The sequence below is a fragment of the Apteryx rowi genome, unplaced genomic scaffold, assembly GCF_003343035.1.
Source record: "Apteryx rowi isolate R43461 unplaced genomic scaffold, aptRow1 scaffold_823, whole genome shotgun sequence".
NCBI classification, from domain to species: domain Eukaryota; kingdom Metazoa; phylum Chordata; class Aves; order Apterygiformes; family Apterygidae; genus Apteryx; species Apteryx rowi.
Window position 1 is genome coordinate 18090 of NW_020451120.1, and position 15986 is coordinate 34075.

At 39.6% G+C, this 15986-nt stretch overlaps 1 protein-coding gene across 1 annotated transcript in view; it reads right to left on the reverse strand.

The window, feature by feature from the left end:
- REPS2 (RALBP1 associated Eps domain containing 2) overlaps window positions 1-15986 on the reverse strand; it is a gene marked incomplete at its 3' end in the record, with an annotated part of 88262 nt that overhangs the window by 14633 nt on the left and 57643 nt on the right. Inside the window, exons 4-5 of the mRNA XM_026089622.1 lie at window positions 3529-3652; window positions 1158-1306 (exon numbers count right to left, since the gene is read on the reverse strand). Of these exons, the coding sequence (XP_025945407.1) occupies window positions 1158-1306; window positions 3529-3652 (273 nt within the window). The remainder of the gene's footprint in view (window positions 1-1157; window positions 1307-3528; window positions 3653-15986) is intronic.

A 15986-nucleotide genomic window follows, 5' to 3' on the forward strand; every position in this document is an offset into this window, starting at 1 on the left:
TAAATCTCTGAATTGGTATTTTAAGCACTCTGTGGATTTGCAAGTGTTATTGGGTATCTATTCTAGAGTGTTCTCCTTCCACTGACTTACAGAGATTGTTTAAGAGGAGGATGCAATCCTGAAACAGTTTACTGTATAAAAGGAAAACACTGCAACAAAGACAACCTAGATGGAGCCAGAGGTTTGATGGCAGCATTCTGCTTCAGTGTCAATACACACAGACAGATAGATGTATGTGCTCTTCTTCCTCATCCTGTTATTTCCTTTACACATCTTGTCATCAGCTCATTACTGTTGGCTAACCTCAGGCTGGGAATGTCGTTACTCACACTGACGCAGTGTCATGAATGCATGCACACATTACAGAAAGATAAAGTGCCTGCCACGAGGCATTCATAACATGACCTGATACAGTACCAGAAAAGAAGGTGTCAGGCCTAGGAAAAAAATTATGCAAATAATGCTTGCTCTGTGAAGTCCCTTTTATTTGAATAAGCACTCTCAACTCTCCTAAATACATGCAACAAATCTCATTTTGACAGCGTTATTAAATTGGCAATTCAGAACAGCAGAAACTGGTAGGATGTTTCACTGAGGACAAAAGAAAAAGAGATTTCTTCTAGGCTACTCTGCTATTACACCTGGGATAGACTAGAAGGAAAAAAATGTCGTAGGCTTATTCAACCCCTAAATAGTGACTCATAATGGGCTTTCCCTCATTTCAACACCTCTCTTTCAATTGAGCATTTCTGAAGCAACTAAAGATTACACTTACCATGGGAAATTATTCACTTTCCTGTTTATCTCCCCCCTTTAACAGATGGATTTCTATTTGCTCCTCCTCGCCCTGCCTTCTCCAAGAAATTGCACTAGAAATAAGTAGGAGGACAGCATTGAAAGAACTTCTACAGAATATTACAGGGCTGATAATTTTATACAAGTTCATATAAAGAAATTCCTCTCAGGGATACAACCGGTATGAGAGATCATCAAAATAAGCACACAGTCCTGATGGGTATTATTTGCAAGTAGGGAGTTCATCTCGAGTATAGTACTGCAAAACCGAACAAGCTCATGTGAGTGTAGTCATTTACAGGATTGGACCCAAAAGGAGTATGCATAATGATATATTGGCCTGAAGGAGACAGGCCAGTTACCTGTTTGTCCCCTTCATCTGTTCTTTTGTAGGAATTTTTTTCCAAAGTTGCATGTGGAACCTGAAATTTAACTCCATGGAGTTCTGCTGGATTCCCATAACGTATTTCACTGTCATTTTTCAGCGCCATAAACCGTGGCAGAGGCAATTCTTCATTAAAAGAAAGAAAAATTCAACTGAGTCTAGGGTATATTAGAAGTCTTTGAAGCAGTATCATATCGCAAAACCAATGGAAGAGTAAAGAGTAGTTTTTATATTTTGTAATATTTGTAACTGTAGAACTCTTGTGATTATTTTATGTCTTAGTGAAAAATGTGAATGCTATGCAAAGCTGCATTCACTAGTTCTATACATCTTTTCTCAATGCAAAGAGAAAGAAATAAGCCTTGTGTGCATTACTAAAGCAAGTGTCAAACTCATTTCCTGTCTTGGAAATGTTGTCTAAAATGAAAAGAATAGTTTCCCACAGAAGCTGTGGGACTAATGAATTCTTTAGGTCAGGATCATGGTATTCTCAGCAGAGTCATCATATAAGGAACAAATTAAAAATGCTAGGGTTCAGAGATCACTTCGAGGCCTGACAAGTCTATGGTGTCAAAAGAACCCACTTTGCCTCTGCTCTGCAGAACAAAAAAGAATGACACTTCTAAGCAAATGCATCTTTAAGACAATTCAGGATTATTTTGAGAAAACATCATATTATTAGAAACCTTTATTTTTGTGCACAGTCACCCTATAAGATCAATACAACTAAAATTAACAGAACGCAGGCTCCAAAATCAAGCAAAGCCCTACATCACCTCTGTAATCATCTACACTTACAACTACTAAGGGAAAGAAAAAGAAATCAATTCGAGTCTGCTGCATGTTACTCATTCCACTCTAAAAGCACTAATATATTTCAAGAGAAAATGTAATTAGCATTGGAAGCACTTCAGTAACAGTCAGTAAGCAGGATATCAATACAAGAACTGGAAGTATCCTTGTTCACTCAAATTCATGCATTATTTGCAGATGCTGTACTTACAAAACATACCCAGTAAATCTCACTTAATTCAGATTTCTAGAGTAGTTTGTTTCTTCTCAAATTAACAGTGGCACCCCTAAAAAGAATCTCAGTGCAAGAGAGAGAGAAAACAAGCTGTCTGTAAGGAAAACTATGACAGACAAATCCAGGCTGCCTGTTTTACTCCTGGTTTAAACTCTCCTGATGGCTACTCACCATCCCGTGGTACCCACATCGGATCACCTCCACTTCACAGGGAGCTTCACAAGTGCAGGAGCTTGGACAAGGAGCTTAACTAATGCAGGTCTGCATGTGCCCAAGCCCAGCTTTCAGCTGGAAAGGGGCAGACCTGGGAATCCGCTCCCTGCTCCTTAAAACATACATGAAAACACCTGCTAGGGGTGACCTGCCAAACACTGCCCTCACTACAAGGCTATGGGTAGGTCCTCCCTTTCCTACCTTCTCTCTCATCTCATGGTCCTTTGCGCTACTGGCTTCAGCAGGAGGGTGGCAAACACCGTGACCCAGAGCACATCCTCATGCGATGCTTCAAATACTTGCCTGCGACATGGGAGCTAAGAGTTCAAACCTGTTCAGGGTGAATCACAACTGGAAAACCATCTGCTGTGAAATCCGAACACTGCTGAGGCAGAGCATGGATCACCAAGGCAAAAGTATCTATCTACCTCATGCTATTTACTCACTACTAAGGTTTCACAGCTTAAAGGGACCTGCTTTCTCTGTTCACTACTAGACATTGACAAGCACTCTTAAGAAATATTTTTCTCCATCAGGATGGCACATCTAATATTAGTGTCAATTCTTTGTGACAAAAAAAAAAAACATTTTAAATCACATCTAACATGTTTTCATACATACCAATACAAAGCATTATGATTTTATCACCATAGCCCGTTTATTTCAGTAGGATTATCTGCTAAAATAGGTCAGTATTGCAAGCTGCCCAGCAGAGAAAGACCCCTGAGCTCCCCACAACCCCCAAAACATTACTTCAATCCAGAAGGAGCCATCAGCCCCAGCTCTGGACAGCTTTTAAGATTAGAGGCTGAAGGTGGCAAAGAAATGGATCCATAACACTGAGCAGCTGTCTTTCACCCCATTTCTTTGGCAATGCTTTTTATAGAGGGGGATGTAATGTCAGCTTTGCCATACATGTAATTCACTATAATTTTCTACCAGTCACTTGAAGAATGTAACATTACCTACTGGCCCTTCTCCATTCCCCAAAATACATTTTTGCTTCATAAACAAGTTAGAAGAAAAGTTTACCACAACAGACTGTTTAAAAGCATTAAAGAAAGGAAGAAACAAGTGCACAGCTTTGCAAGCAAAATTTGCTACTCACCATTCTTAATGCTCTCAATCCGTACTGGAAACCCTGACTGTGCTGCTGCAATTAACTTCAAAGCAATATAAAATTGAGCGGGACCAAAATAACCCACACGTTTGGCTCCACAAACTTCTGTAATCTAAGAGAGAAGAGGCATATTTTTGGTAAAATGCATTTCACTCCTACAGGGAATGTAAGCTTCACTAAGTAAACAAGCAAAGAAAAAGTCTTTAAAATTGCAAAAGGCTTGTTGTATTTGAAGTTCTCTATTAAGAGCAATTGTTTCAATTCAGGACATTCCTGTCTGATCACATTCCCTGTATATCAGAGACAAGTAGTTATTTATTATACTTTTCAGAAGTATTACTGTGTAACATTGCTTTTCTAAAACACATTATGTGTTTTCATACCACAAGTGGTTGAATTTTAGTAGCAGGTAAAATGATCATTTTAAGTATGCAATCCCATAAAATGCTTCCATCACAGAAACTGTGATAGTCCTAGAAAATCTTACTCACTATTAGCCCTTATAATGATAGTTCAGACAATTACTGTAATTAGAATATAACACAAGAAATATCCCAACACACTACTTCAGCAAAACACTTTTCCTTGTGGAAAAATTAACATGGTCTCAGAGAAGAAGCTTAGTTTCCCCCACCCTGTTTCTATATATCCTTAACGAGACCTCAGCCATCTCCTCTGCAAAGGAAACCATTCGAGCTTCACACACAGAGACAACAGCTAAACAAACAAAATCTATCAGCAGGTTTGAAACACACATGCTAATTCTCCCATGCCTGGAGCTGCAAGATGCTCATAAACAAATTTCAGTCATGCTTTCAGGTTAGAATGAAACTATGTTGCCCTCAGCTGTAGAAGGAAGCCTCAAATTCTTTTTCTAAAAATACATATAGATAGGCAATGCCTGCTAACTGCTGAGGTTTTATAGCCTGTGTGCAGAATGGCACTAGAGCTGTGCCCTTTTTTTATGGTAAGTTCTGTTCTCTGGAAAACCCTGCCAGTGGTACAAGTGTCAGTACTCCCAATCTACAGCATGAAGGAAGTTATCTGCATTTGATGCATATAAACAAACAGCACAAATGAAGAGCCAATTTTTTATAAATTATTATGTATACTATGGCAGAATGCAACATGCAACAATTACTGAGAACTGGACATCTTGGAATGGTAATTTTTAATAATCAAAGAAAATTATTTTCAAGTGAATGTTTCCTTCTCTGGATGTGGCTGCTGCTTTGAATGAGTGTTGGCTTTCTCCTCTTCCTGCTAGCTTCTGAGATGCATGGCTTAATTCCTTGATCACAAGATGTATCAAGCAGCTTTCTYTTCTCTTACTGCTTGATGAAAAGGGAGATCGATTCTCTGTAAAAGTACAGCTTCAATTAACCAGTGGAATTTGCCATTCTGTTTCTGCTACATATCTTTTTTCTGATGTCACTCTGATTTTTTTACTTTCTTTTTGTAGCTGGTCCTACTTCTTCTTTTATTTTCCAGTGGAAACCCCAGGCATTGGGCACACACTTGAGAGGGATGGTGCAGAATTGTGTTTAAAAATGGGAGAGTCGTAAGGAGGGAGCAGCAGATGGAGAGGAATCGTGCTCGGACAACCTCCAGGCCTCTGACAGCGACAACCTGTGCTCTGATCCAAGTGGTGGGGCACAGGAAGGAGTGAAGCATGGCACGGGGACCTGGGCCATACACACGACGCCAGGCTCCCCTCTCATGTCTCATCCCTGCCCTGGGCTCCCCAGTGCCGCAGGAAGCGATGCTGCCCAGCGCGGAGCCCCACTGAGCTGGCAGATAATCCCACAGCCAGACTGTCAGGACCCCTTGGCAGGGCGCGGAGCCAGGACTCGACATCAAAGGCTGGAGCATCTTTCTGCTGAGGGGGCAGTGCCTGGCGGACTGCCTGCCTGTGGCGTAAGGCAGGGGCAGCACTAGGGGAGACAGCAGGTCTGGGGGCACTGGCACCGCTTTGGGACAGCTGCGCATCAATATTGCGGCTCTCGAGTTCCCAAGGAGATATTTGCTCCCTTCCCCTGCCCYCCCCTTGCCTCTAGACGAGCCCCTAATTTCCTCATTCGGGTGCACACATCTCCAATTCCTATGTGGTCTCTCCCCGCCAACTGCCCGACCTGCTGGCTGTGCCTCCCTCTGCCTTCCCCAGTGGCACGAAGCAAACCGGCTCCACCAGCATCAGCCAGGAGCACACAGCACGGCCTGAGCCTCGCCGGCTCCCGCGCACGGCATCGCTAGGGCACGCCAGGCACCAGAGGAGCTGGAGACAGAGGTCCTAGCTCAGCCCAGGAGCGGCGGGTACATAGGAACTGCCTGGTCTGAGGCTTCCTGCGAATCGCAGGCTCAATATCCAGCACCCCCAACGCAAGCCCTCGGGCAGAGCAGCCGCAGACAGCTCGCTGGCCAGAAAGCTACAGCAGCCATGAGCCTTCGCTTCCAGTTTGGAAGTTGTCTGCCAAGGCAAGGGGGGGGGGAGGAACCTACAGATCCAGTAAACTAGTAAAGCCAGTCACTGTGGTTGTGGCAAGGTTTTCACGTACACACATCCCAGTTTGTTACAGCACAACTAGCAAGAAAAGCATCTCAGCTACCTAACTTACGAAACACTCAGTGACCCTTCCTCTGCCCAATCTCCAAGACAGCAATTTTCTCTTAGAATATGTTTGTACTTGATATGGTTTACTCTTACTCATGGCCTTTCAGATATATGCATCATCACTAATGTATGTTCTCAGTCTTGCTTGTCTAAAAACAGCTGATGAACTTACCCAGAGTTTGCATGCTAATGGGGCAGAGACGCATCTCAGTTGCTGAAATTCCATCTAGGTACATGGCACTAGTTTGTTATGGGGGAGAAGAAGTAAAGTAAGGAAGTAAAGTAATCAGTCCCCGTGTGTGGGCAAGGTGGTCCAGCAATCATTGCTCAAGTCTGCACAAACAGCTCAGCTGATGCTGTAGCATCATTACCTAGAACAGGTTTTTTTGTTTGTTTGTTTTTTGTTTGTTTGTTTTTTACACACAGCTACAGTCATTTTCAGAGGCAAACCTTGCTGCTGTCACCTAGACCATGACTGCTTCGAGACTAAACTGTGATGCGCAATTGCTCTTATTTGGGACTGCAGTTCTTTGAGCGAAGGCTAGCGCTGACTACAGGACTGCGCCCTGGGCAAGGCAGCCGCCACAAGCACAAGATACCTGTGGATCGGCAGCTCGCCCTGCCTGCATCCCAAGGCCAGCACCATGAGGCTGGGAGCACTCACGCCCCCTGTGATTTGGGAAGGGCTCCCAGGGCAGAGGTGACTACAGCTGCTGTGCTGGAAAGCCCATGAGCTGAATCCCTCATGCAAGTGCAGGCACAGCTGGCCAGATGTTTCCTGGAGGGATTCTTCTCCTCTGGGGTTTCTCTCCTGCCCTGCCATTCTACGCATGTTGGCACAAAACAACGGCGTTAGTATGAGCTATGTCTTCTCTCACCAGCTGCTAGAAAAAGGAGAACATGGAGAAACTGGGACTAACCCAGGGCTTTGTAATGCTATGATCTTTCTCCTGCTATCAAATTATTACCTTTTGAAAAGTAACTAAGAGCTGATTTTGTATATATATTTCTATACTTTGAAATATTAAGGCCACTGAATGCCACGCATGCTCGGCTTGCCCCGATATGGTAACATAAGCATTTAATTCTGATAAAGCAGACTAAAAATTGTGTAAAGAATATACCGCCTCTCAAAAATACTGTGCTGTTTCTCAAGCACCTGTACAAATAATCATTCTGAAACTGTCTTTCTGTAATTTTGATTTTTGCTGGTAACAACAGAAAAATGTTTTTAGGTACAATCTCCTTCATGTTATTTTTGCAATTAAAAATTGAACAAACAAAATCCTGATTTCTTGCTAATGGCCTACAGCAATAGATGCAAGATGATACCATAGCCAAATTTCTTACACAACTAACCGGAGGTATTCACATAGATTAATTGTAGGCACAAGCATTTATTCTTACTAGGTTCGCAGTATAGTTAAAGGAGAGGCACTCAAGTTCCCTTCCAGAGAGCAACTCTTACTACCTAAATCAGGGCCCTGCTTAGAGCTGCCAGCTGGAGAAACCTCTCTCTCCAGCAACAGAGGTAGGTGGCAGATCAGCCTTTATTCAAAATTAATTCCTCAGAACATGCTGCCTGCTTAAATTCCCACAGCAGCTTAAATTGAACACTTCTTTTTTTTATTTGCTGGTTTTACCCTTTGCAGGGCCAGTGCATGCAAGTCTCTTGATGGGCAGATTACATTTAATGATAGGCATTGCTGAAGTTAAAGCAGTTTGTGCAATATACTATTAAGAGTCTTTGAGATCCATCTGAATTAAAGGCATTGTAAATGAATGCAATACGATATTTTTCAAGCTGAAACTGGACTCTCTAGCTAAAAAAACAGAGAGCACTTTGGAACTAAGGTATATGAAAATATCTCCTGAAAGACAGGGGAAACATCAGTTCTGCTTTCATTCGACTGAGGTTTAAAAACAAGATCTTTCTAACCTAAACTGACAACAGGAAAGGATACACAGTTTTCAGCAAGCTAGCAAGGAAAGAGCTGGTATTTTCTATTCATGCACTGCTAAACAGATGAGCATGTAAAACAAAATAAATTGCCCATCTTGATACTACAAGGGGTTTTAAGACAGAACTATTGACAATCCATTTTCACTGTAAAATTATTTTTTTTTAATTCTTCAGCAGCAAACCATAATCCTTCAGTGACAGCTGAATATGGAACAAAAGTTTAATGAAGAACACGTTGGGAATAATTTTTCATGGTGGCAGGTTACTCCTTTTGCTTGCCAAATCTGACCTCAGGATTCTGAACATTAGTCAGAGAAACCTATTCAGTGGTTTGTGAGACAAGAATATGATGCTGAAAAGACTAAAACCGAGTTTAAATTTCTGCAAGGTGTAACAGCTCATATGGAACAGATTCACAGGTCACTTGCCAATTAAGGAAAAAAAAGGTCATTTCAAACAACATGCAAAAACAACATTTCTCAGAGAAGTATGGAAAGCTATAATGTCTCATTTCTTGTTAGTTCTAAATCAGTCCTGGAACAATGCCTTCAAATTCATTGGAATTTCAACAGATAGCCTTAAAACATATGTTCTGTACAAGAATCACACCATCTTTCCTATCATGCAGCTATGAAAGATGGCGAGAAAGATCTACATGTGTGCACACCCTTCTGATGGGCCAGAAGTTTTTCAATGCTTGTAAAAGTACATAACAAAAAAAAAAAAAAAAAAAAAAAAAGACCTCTGACTTATCAACATTAAAATTTAAAGTGTAGCTCTGGTATCACCAGGGCCTCTGAGCTGTTTGGAAGAATGGCTGTTTTAAATTGCTGTTCTCCATGCAAAGTACTAATAGAAAAGCTTTATATCTTAAGATGCTGGAACAAAAAGCAGATTTTTGTATTTATTATCCACTCACTGCTCTTCTCTATCGGCTGACAGCAAGTGTTATTTTTGTAATTGCTCCTTGAAGGCATCCCACGTGGAGCAGCTTTTTCCCAACACAATCTGACATTGTTCCAGCTCTCCCCTACTCTCTCCAAAAAGTTTCCACTGCAGTCTCCAAGAGCACTGACCTCTCAAACACCCTGGGCAGGTCTAATTTAGATTGCAAGAGCTAAACTTCAGGATTTGAACATAAGCCTAGAGCTGAAGGTTGTTTTCTATAAGTACAGAAAGGGGGGAAAAATCAGAAACAACTATTCAATAGTCTTAGGGAAGATGGACAGGCTGAAGATGACCATCCTCCAGCTTTAAGAGAAAGGTTTTCACCTGCAAGGCAAAAGCAGAGCTGGGATTTTTGCTCTTTTTACTCAGCCATTAAGTCTGCTGTGTCATCCTCTGTATCCACCTGGCATACAGTTTTTGTCTGTTCTGCCCCTTTGTCACTAGCTGCCATGAAGCTTATCATTGCCTGTCATCTGTAGGTAAACCCAGCCCAAACGAGCTCAAACCTTTGTGAGCACTTGAGACCCTGCTAGGAACACACATACGCTCAATGCATATTCAACTCATTCTGAAAAACAAAAAAGATGGAAAACACTGGCTCCTAGGTCAAGGATATCTTCCAGCTGCATCTTTCATCTCAGCTCACCTTTGAAAGGACAATTTTTAGTACGTGATAAAACTAGGCAAAAAAATTTTCCAATTTGTCAGTTGCCTCTGCATTTTATGGAACATGTTAAATAGCTTCTGCCCAGAATGCCTACAATAACACTAGATACACTTGAAGAAATGCCCTCTGATGGAAGAACAGTAATGACAACACACCTCAGAACTGAACTGTTGAATAACCAAAGACTGCCTTTAAAACAACCATCCTAATATAACCGTCTCAAAGGCAAGTATTTGCAGAGGTAGCTTATCAACAGCTTATCTCAAAACTGTATCATGCATCTGACCCACTTTGCTTCTTTTATTTTAATTTGTGTTTATAGATTTTTTGATCTGCTTGTTACAGACACATTCTGCTACATTCTTAAACGGATATTTCTTTCTGAAGGGATCACTGTTCAAATATCTGTAACAGTACCTGGAGCCTGCGGCTATATCTCTCTTCATTATTTAAAGCGAAGTAAGAAACAACATATCCTGGATCCAGGAGGATATCTTCCTGCCAGGGAGGGAAGGAGCAGGAACATGCTGGAGCCATTAGGTATCAAAAGGCACAGAGGAAGACGCTCTGTTATGGATTAGTTTGCTAGTTTTGCTCCTTTTGTCTCAGCAGTATTTCAGTAACTATATATTTTACTCTGTCACCTTGTCTTCTAAAAACAGATGCTTTGTCTATTTAGACTTTTTTAAACATAACCTGATATACTTACTAAAATCTAGCTATTCTGAGCAAACAGGGCTCCAACACCTAAAACAAAGGACTTTTCAACAGCTTACTTGATGGGACACAAGATAACACATACATAGTGCATTTTAAAAGACTTAAGTACAAAACGTTCTCACTGATTAAGCTTTGCATGATCATAGCTTTACACCAAAGAGCAATATAAGTTGTAAGGCAAGCTGCTGATAAATTACTAACATTTAACAGCTCTAGGTAACTCAGTGCTAAAAGCAGAGGAAAGCAACCACATCTGTTATACAAAATCTGCTGAAAGAACCTCCAGAATTTTTCCATAATACCTCTTACTGGCATGACCCAGAATCACCCATATCTGCATGCACAGGTGCTACACATACCATTTGACCTCTGTACTTCTGGAGGGAAGGCACTTCACTTTGGGAATGGGTAAAACACTTTTCAGGCAGTTCCAAGCAGAACGTTATGTGCCAACACTGAGAACCACAAAGTTTGCGATTCAGCCCCCATTTGTGCACATGCAACCACAGACAGAATCACAAGAAACAATTACTAAAGACATTTTCAAATAATCCTGTAAGTCTCATATTTTAGCACAACAGCAAAAATATTTTATATGCTAGAAAAAGTCAATTCCTGAGCAGAGGTAAAAAAACTGTTTTCAATCAGAAAAGATTGCTGTGACTGGGTGACACAGGGACAGAATTCACGTTTGGTTAATTCTTACAATAGTCAGCAGCAGATGCCTAGAGAAACTAGAGTATGCGAACCATGCAGTACTTCAAAGAGGAAAGCAGGCAATGCCAGCATGCTTTAAGTTACAAAAAATATTCTTCTGAATTATGCAGCTACCACGACATGTAACTCAGCACTGTTAAACAAGAGACTTCAAATACGAGGAGTGTTGGTCAGAAAGACTCTGTAAGTGGATAAAGGTTGCTGATATATCCTAATACTTACAAGTTCTGAACTGTACATAAAAGATATCCAGCTTCCTATGCTTAGCCTTTTGTCTTTAATATACAAATACTAATGAATCTCTTTTTCCTTGATCTGTGTGTGATGTTGAAAAGGCAGACACTGTCATCTAATGTCATTCTTATTGGGAGGTTTAGGAATCACATTCCTGAGAAATACCTGGAAGTCTACAAAGCCCAGGGAAACAAAACTATTTTCACAATATCAATGCCTACAGAATTATGTCTTAAGCATTTATATCCATTTTCTGATTACATTTTTTCTTTTAAAAAGAAACCCAACATCACCTTCACTAAACACATGCCTTTAGGAGTGTGCAAAAAGCCTGCAGGGATGAAGAGATGAAGCAATACTTTTCAAAATCTCCTCAAAATCTCCTCAAAATCTTCTTCCTATTTGCAAATGAATGTCATATCTGACAAAAAGTGTTTATCTCCATCTGAAATTATTCTAGCTGTCTTAGGGTCACTAGTTTGTATCAAATTCATATAAAATCTATCCAGGTCAATAAATACAGCTTGCACAAATAAATTTATATAGGATCATAAGTGAAATTTTAACTAACCTTATTAGATGAGAACACAAAAATAAAAAGTCTGAAAACAGTTAACTCTGAATTTAAGAAACCTTCATAAGGATACTAATTCTCAATACAGATTTTTTTAAAAAGTATTGTTCTACTTATTCGTTGAACTGCTTCATATTCTTTGTAGGTAATCAGTTTCTCAGCATCTGGATATGGAAATGCACGTATTCATTAGGTCACTCTCTGAAATGCTGTACACACAGCCTTGCCAAAAATCACTATTAAGACCTGAGATCCAATGGAAATCTGCAGAACAGACAGTATTTGGCTGTGGACATTTTATCTGCTTTTCAAACCTTATTGTTGAATCAAGGAAGTTTAATATCCTAAGTAAAATGAGAAATACAAAGCTGTCACGTCACCCCATCCAAACAGGTAGACTGCAGGAAGCCTTCACAGAGCTTATCTGACTTTCTTTTGAAGCAATAACTGCCAAGAATATTTCATTCTCATGAACATAAGACAGTTTCATAGATCTCACCTTACGGATGTTTAATACTATATATTTTATAYATTATAAATATGCTTCTTTAAAGTCATTAGCTGTTCCAAGGATTTCTGTTCATCTTCCCCCTCATCTCTTCTTTTCCAAGAACATATCTACAGAAATAACACAGAAAAGGTCTGGGACATGAGAGAAGAGAACCCAGATCCTTCAAGTCTCACTCACTCAACCAAGACATTATACAAAGCCCCCATACCCACAAAGAGCTGAAATTACAAGAGGAATTTGATGCAGACAAACTACATATAACTATCCAACATGGAATTGAGCCAGGACTGGCATTGGGCCAACTGAAATACGCATCAGTTTGTGAAATTCTCATTTTCTGGAGGCTGAACTGAAAATAGTACATAAATCTCACTACTAGTGAGAGTGAATGGAGACTTCCAATTTAGTTCAAGTGGAAATGTCACATTTTGCAGAGGAGCTGCACGGATACCTTTCTGGAATGAAAATACAGCATGATTACATGAACATTAAGGGATGACATTATTATTAACGAGAACAGATTTTAGGGAAAGGTAGTATATCCTTGTGTTTTTATCATTTTAGACCACTTCAGCAACAAAGTTGTTAACATTTCAAGGAATATTTTGCAGAAGCAGCACTTCCATTAGCGTATTTTCTTCTTGAGCTTACATTTTCACCGATTTAAAATATGCCAATCATTTATAAACTTGAATTCATTATTTAGAATGGCATTTATTACGAACTTCAATGTATTTCAATATGCTTATTTTTAAAAATCCACCCATAGCACTCTTTATATAAACACAGCTGAAATTAAATTCAACTGGAAGCTCAGTCTTAACAATCAAACCTTATTAGGGAAAAGTTTCTGCAATCTGTCCAAGTCTTTTATACAGAAAAAATGGTCTCTCCATTGCTGAAATGGAGAAAAAAAAACATACATACAAAGTTAAAAAAAAAAAAAAAAATCAAAAACACTTAGGGTTGACAATAGAGCATAAAGCTATTTATAACGCAAGACTCCTCAAGCCTGTACAATAACATTTGACTGAATCTTGCAGTATATCTTATTCATACAAACAACTTTTATCCTACCTTTTGTCAAATTTCAGTCTCTCAGTAATGTTCTACAGTTTCTGAGATGTCAGTGGGGGGTTTTTTGTTTTGTTTTCGGGGAAAAAAACAGCTGCTCTCATTCAAATAATTTTGTTTGCTGAAGTGAAAATGCAGTCAGACATATAACTCATACTATACAAATGGGTATTATTTAAAAATCTGTTTCATTTTTTCCTGTTTCATTTTGATGTGTTCTTTAGATAATATTTACCTTATTCTCCAAAGGATCTAACATCAAGTCTTTGTTGTAACTTACCCTTCAATAAATAATAAATAACTCAATAATTCAATAAATAATAACTTACAAAGTTCAGCAATACAATATCATTTTGTTCTAACATTAAAATAGCATCATAGACTGACTGTTAGTTATACTCAATATTTCTGTTAAAGCATCTCCCCATCATCAATGAAGCAGCTAGCCAAATCTCACCTAACATACAAAAAGTAACTTGCAACAGCTGAAAAAATTGAAAAGCTTTGAACTTAGCAGTAAAGAGATGACGTTCTCCTGTGGACAAAACCACAACATTTCATGAATAGACAAGCAAAATATCTCCTCAGATTCTTGAGACTCTTCTGGCATATATGGAAAAACAATGGAAAATTCCTGCATAAATCCTGAAATCAAACAGCAGTGAGGAAAACGGGCAGAAAGGTAGATAATTTCCTTTTCAAATGTAGAGAAATTAACTGCTATCAGAAGTCTTTTCCACTGATGAACTCAAGCCAAGGATATCCCCAAAATGGCCAATGCAATTAAACCTTTCTCTATTTTCTCATTTGATGACAATGTTTAAAGGTGTCGTTCTGTCACAGTACATTACGTTACCCTGGGTGAATCCTGGAAAACAAAGCTATTGTAATTCATTGTCATAAGCAAGAGATCTGCATGACTGTCTGCAGATAGTACCACAGGATACTTTTGTAGCCTCTACAACAGCTGCCTTATTATTTCCACATTTCTTTGCAAGTTCAGCATGAAAATATTTCAAGTTTTATTCTTAGATGCTATGCCAGCATAACTTTACGATCTGTTCCATTTGTATGCTTTTTTTCAGAGCTGAAAGGATACCAAGAGCAACTGACAGTAGACCTCATGACAGTTACTGTTATCTTTACATATCCAGGCAAAATCATTTCTTTACTTATTTTGGAAAGCAAACAGCCTTTTTTCTCTCAATGAGGGCATTTTACTTGTTGATGGAACATTACCACTCCAGCAACCATCACAGTTGTGATGCATTTGTGCACATATCTCAGCTGAATTACACATAAATGAATTCTTAACCTTGTATCATAATCAAACAATGCACTTTGAATTCCTTCTGCATGGGGCCAACAGACCCCGGTACTGAGCCTCACAGAGCAGAATTTAACTCACAGCACACCTGTGCAATTAAATCAATTTTTGATGCCAGAAGACTGAGAATACTTAAGGCTGACTAGAAGTATTACGGAAAAACACCTAAAGTTTACATTTCTGCATTTTAGTGACAGCTTAAATCATTATGGTACAAAGCCTATGAAGAAATTTAGGACCTTTTGGCTTTAAAGCTTCTGCATAAACATGAACCTCTGCTATTTGAGACCTGGTACATGGGAATTTATCTCAACTAACTAGGTAGTCCGGGAAACTAAAAAGCCATAGGAAAAAATAGCTCAGATGCAGTCATTCAGACCACTGGGAGAGGCAGTGTTCAAAATTTTTCTCTCAGTCATTGTCAGCATTTTACCTCATTTTGGCCAACCTCCTCCGGCTCATAAGCAGTAGCAGCATCACAGATTACAAGGGTGTATCTACTCCAGCTTTTGTGTGATGATCTATCCTTCAAGCTTCCTTCCAGAAACTCTTACAGAATCCTCGTCCGAAAGTCAAAAGACACCTCTCTTTCCAGTCCACCCAGTTCGGAAGTCCTTCTACAGTTACGTTAGCAGTTCAGAAGACACGAGGCAGCACAGTACAGGAAAGCTCTTACGAAGCTACAGGCCTTCTATTTTTAGACGCTAATGAACACAGGTGAGGATTTCTGGAAAACTCTGGGAAACCCTTCACTGAGAAACACTCAGGCTCTATCCACAAACTGGATTGCTCTGACATTTCAAACCTTACACAAAGGCCAAGCAGTAAGACATACCGGTTGTCCAAATCTGGACACATGCATTCCCCTTTGCATGACATTAGCTTCTCTTTGTTGTAAATGCAGAAACAGAAGTCCAGGACAATAAACAAGTTACACCTCAAACATGGAGCTACCACCATTATTTATATTTCAGGTGTGAAATCCAGTGCTGCTTTAGGACAGTATGAAAAGAGTATTTTGTTTGCATTTGTTTCAGCTTTGTGGTTATTTTTTCTTAAAACCTTGCATAGTTTTGCCTTTTTTTTTTTTTTTTTTTTTT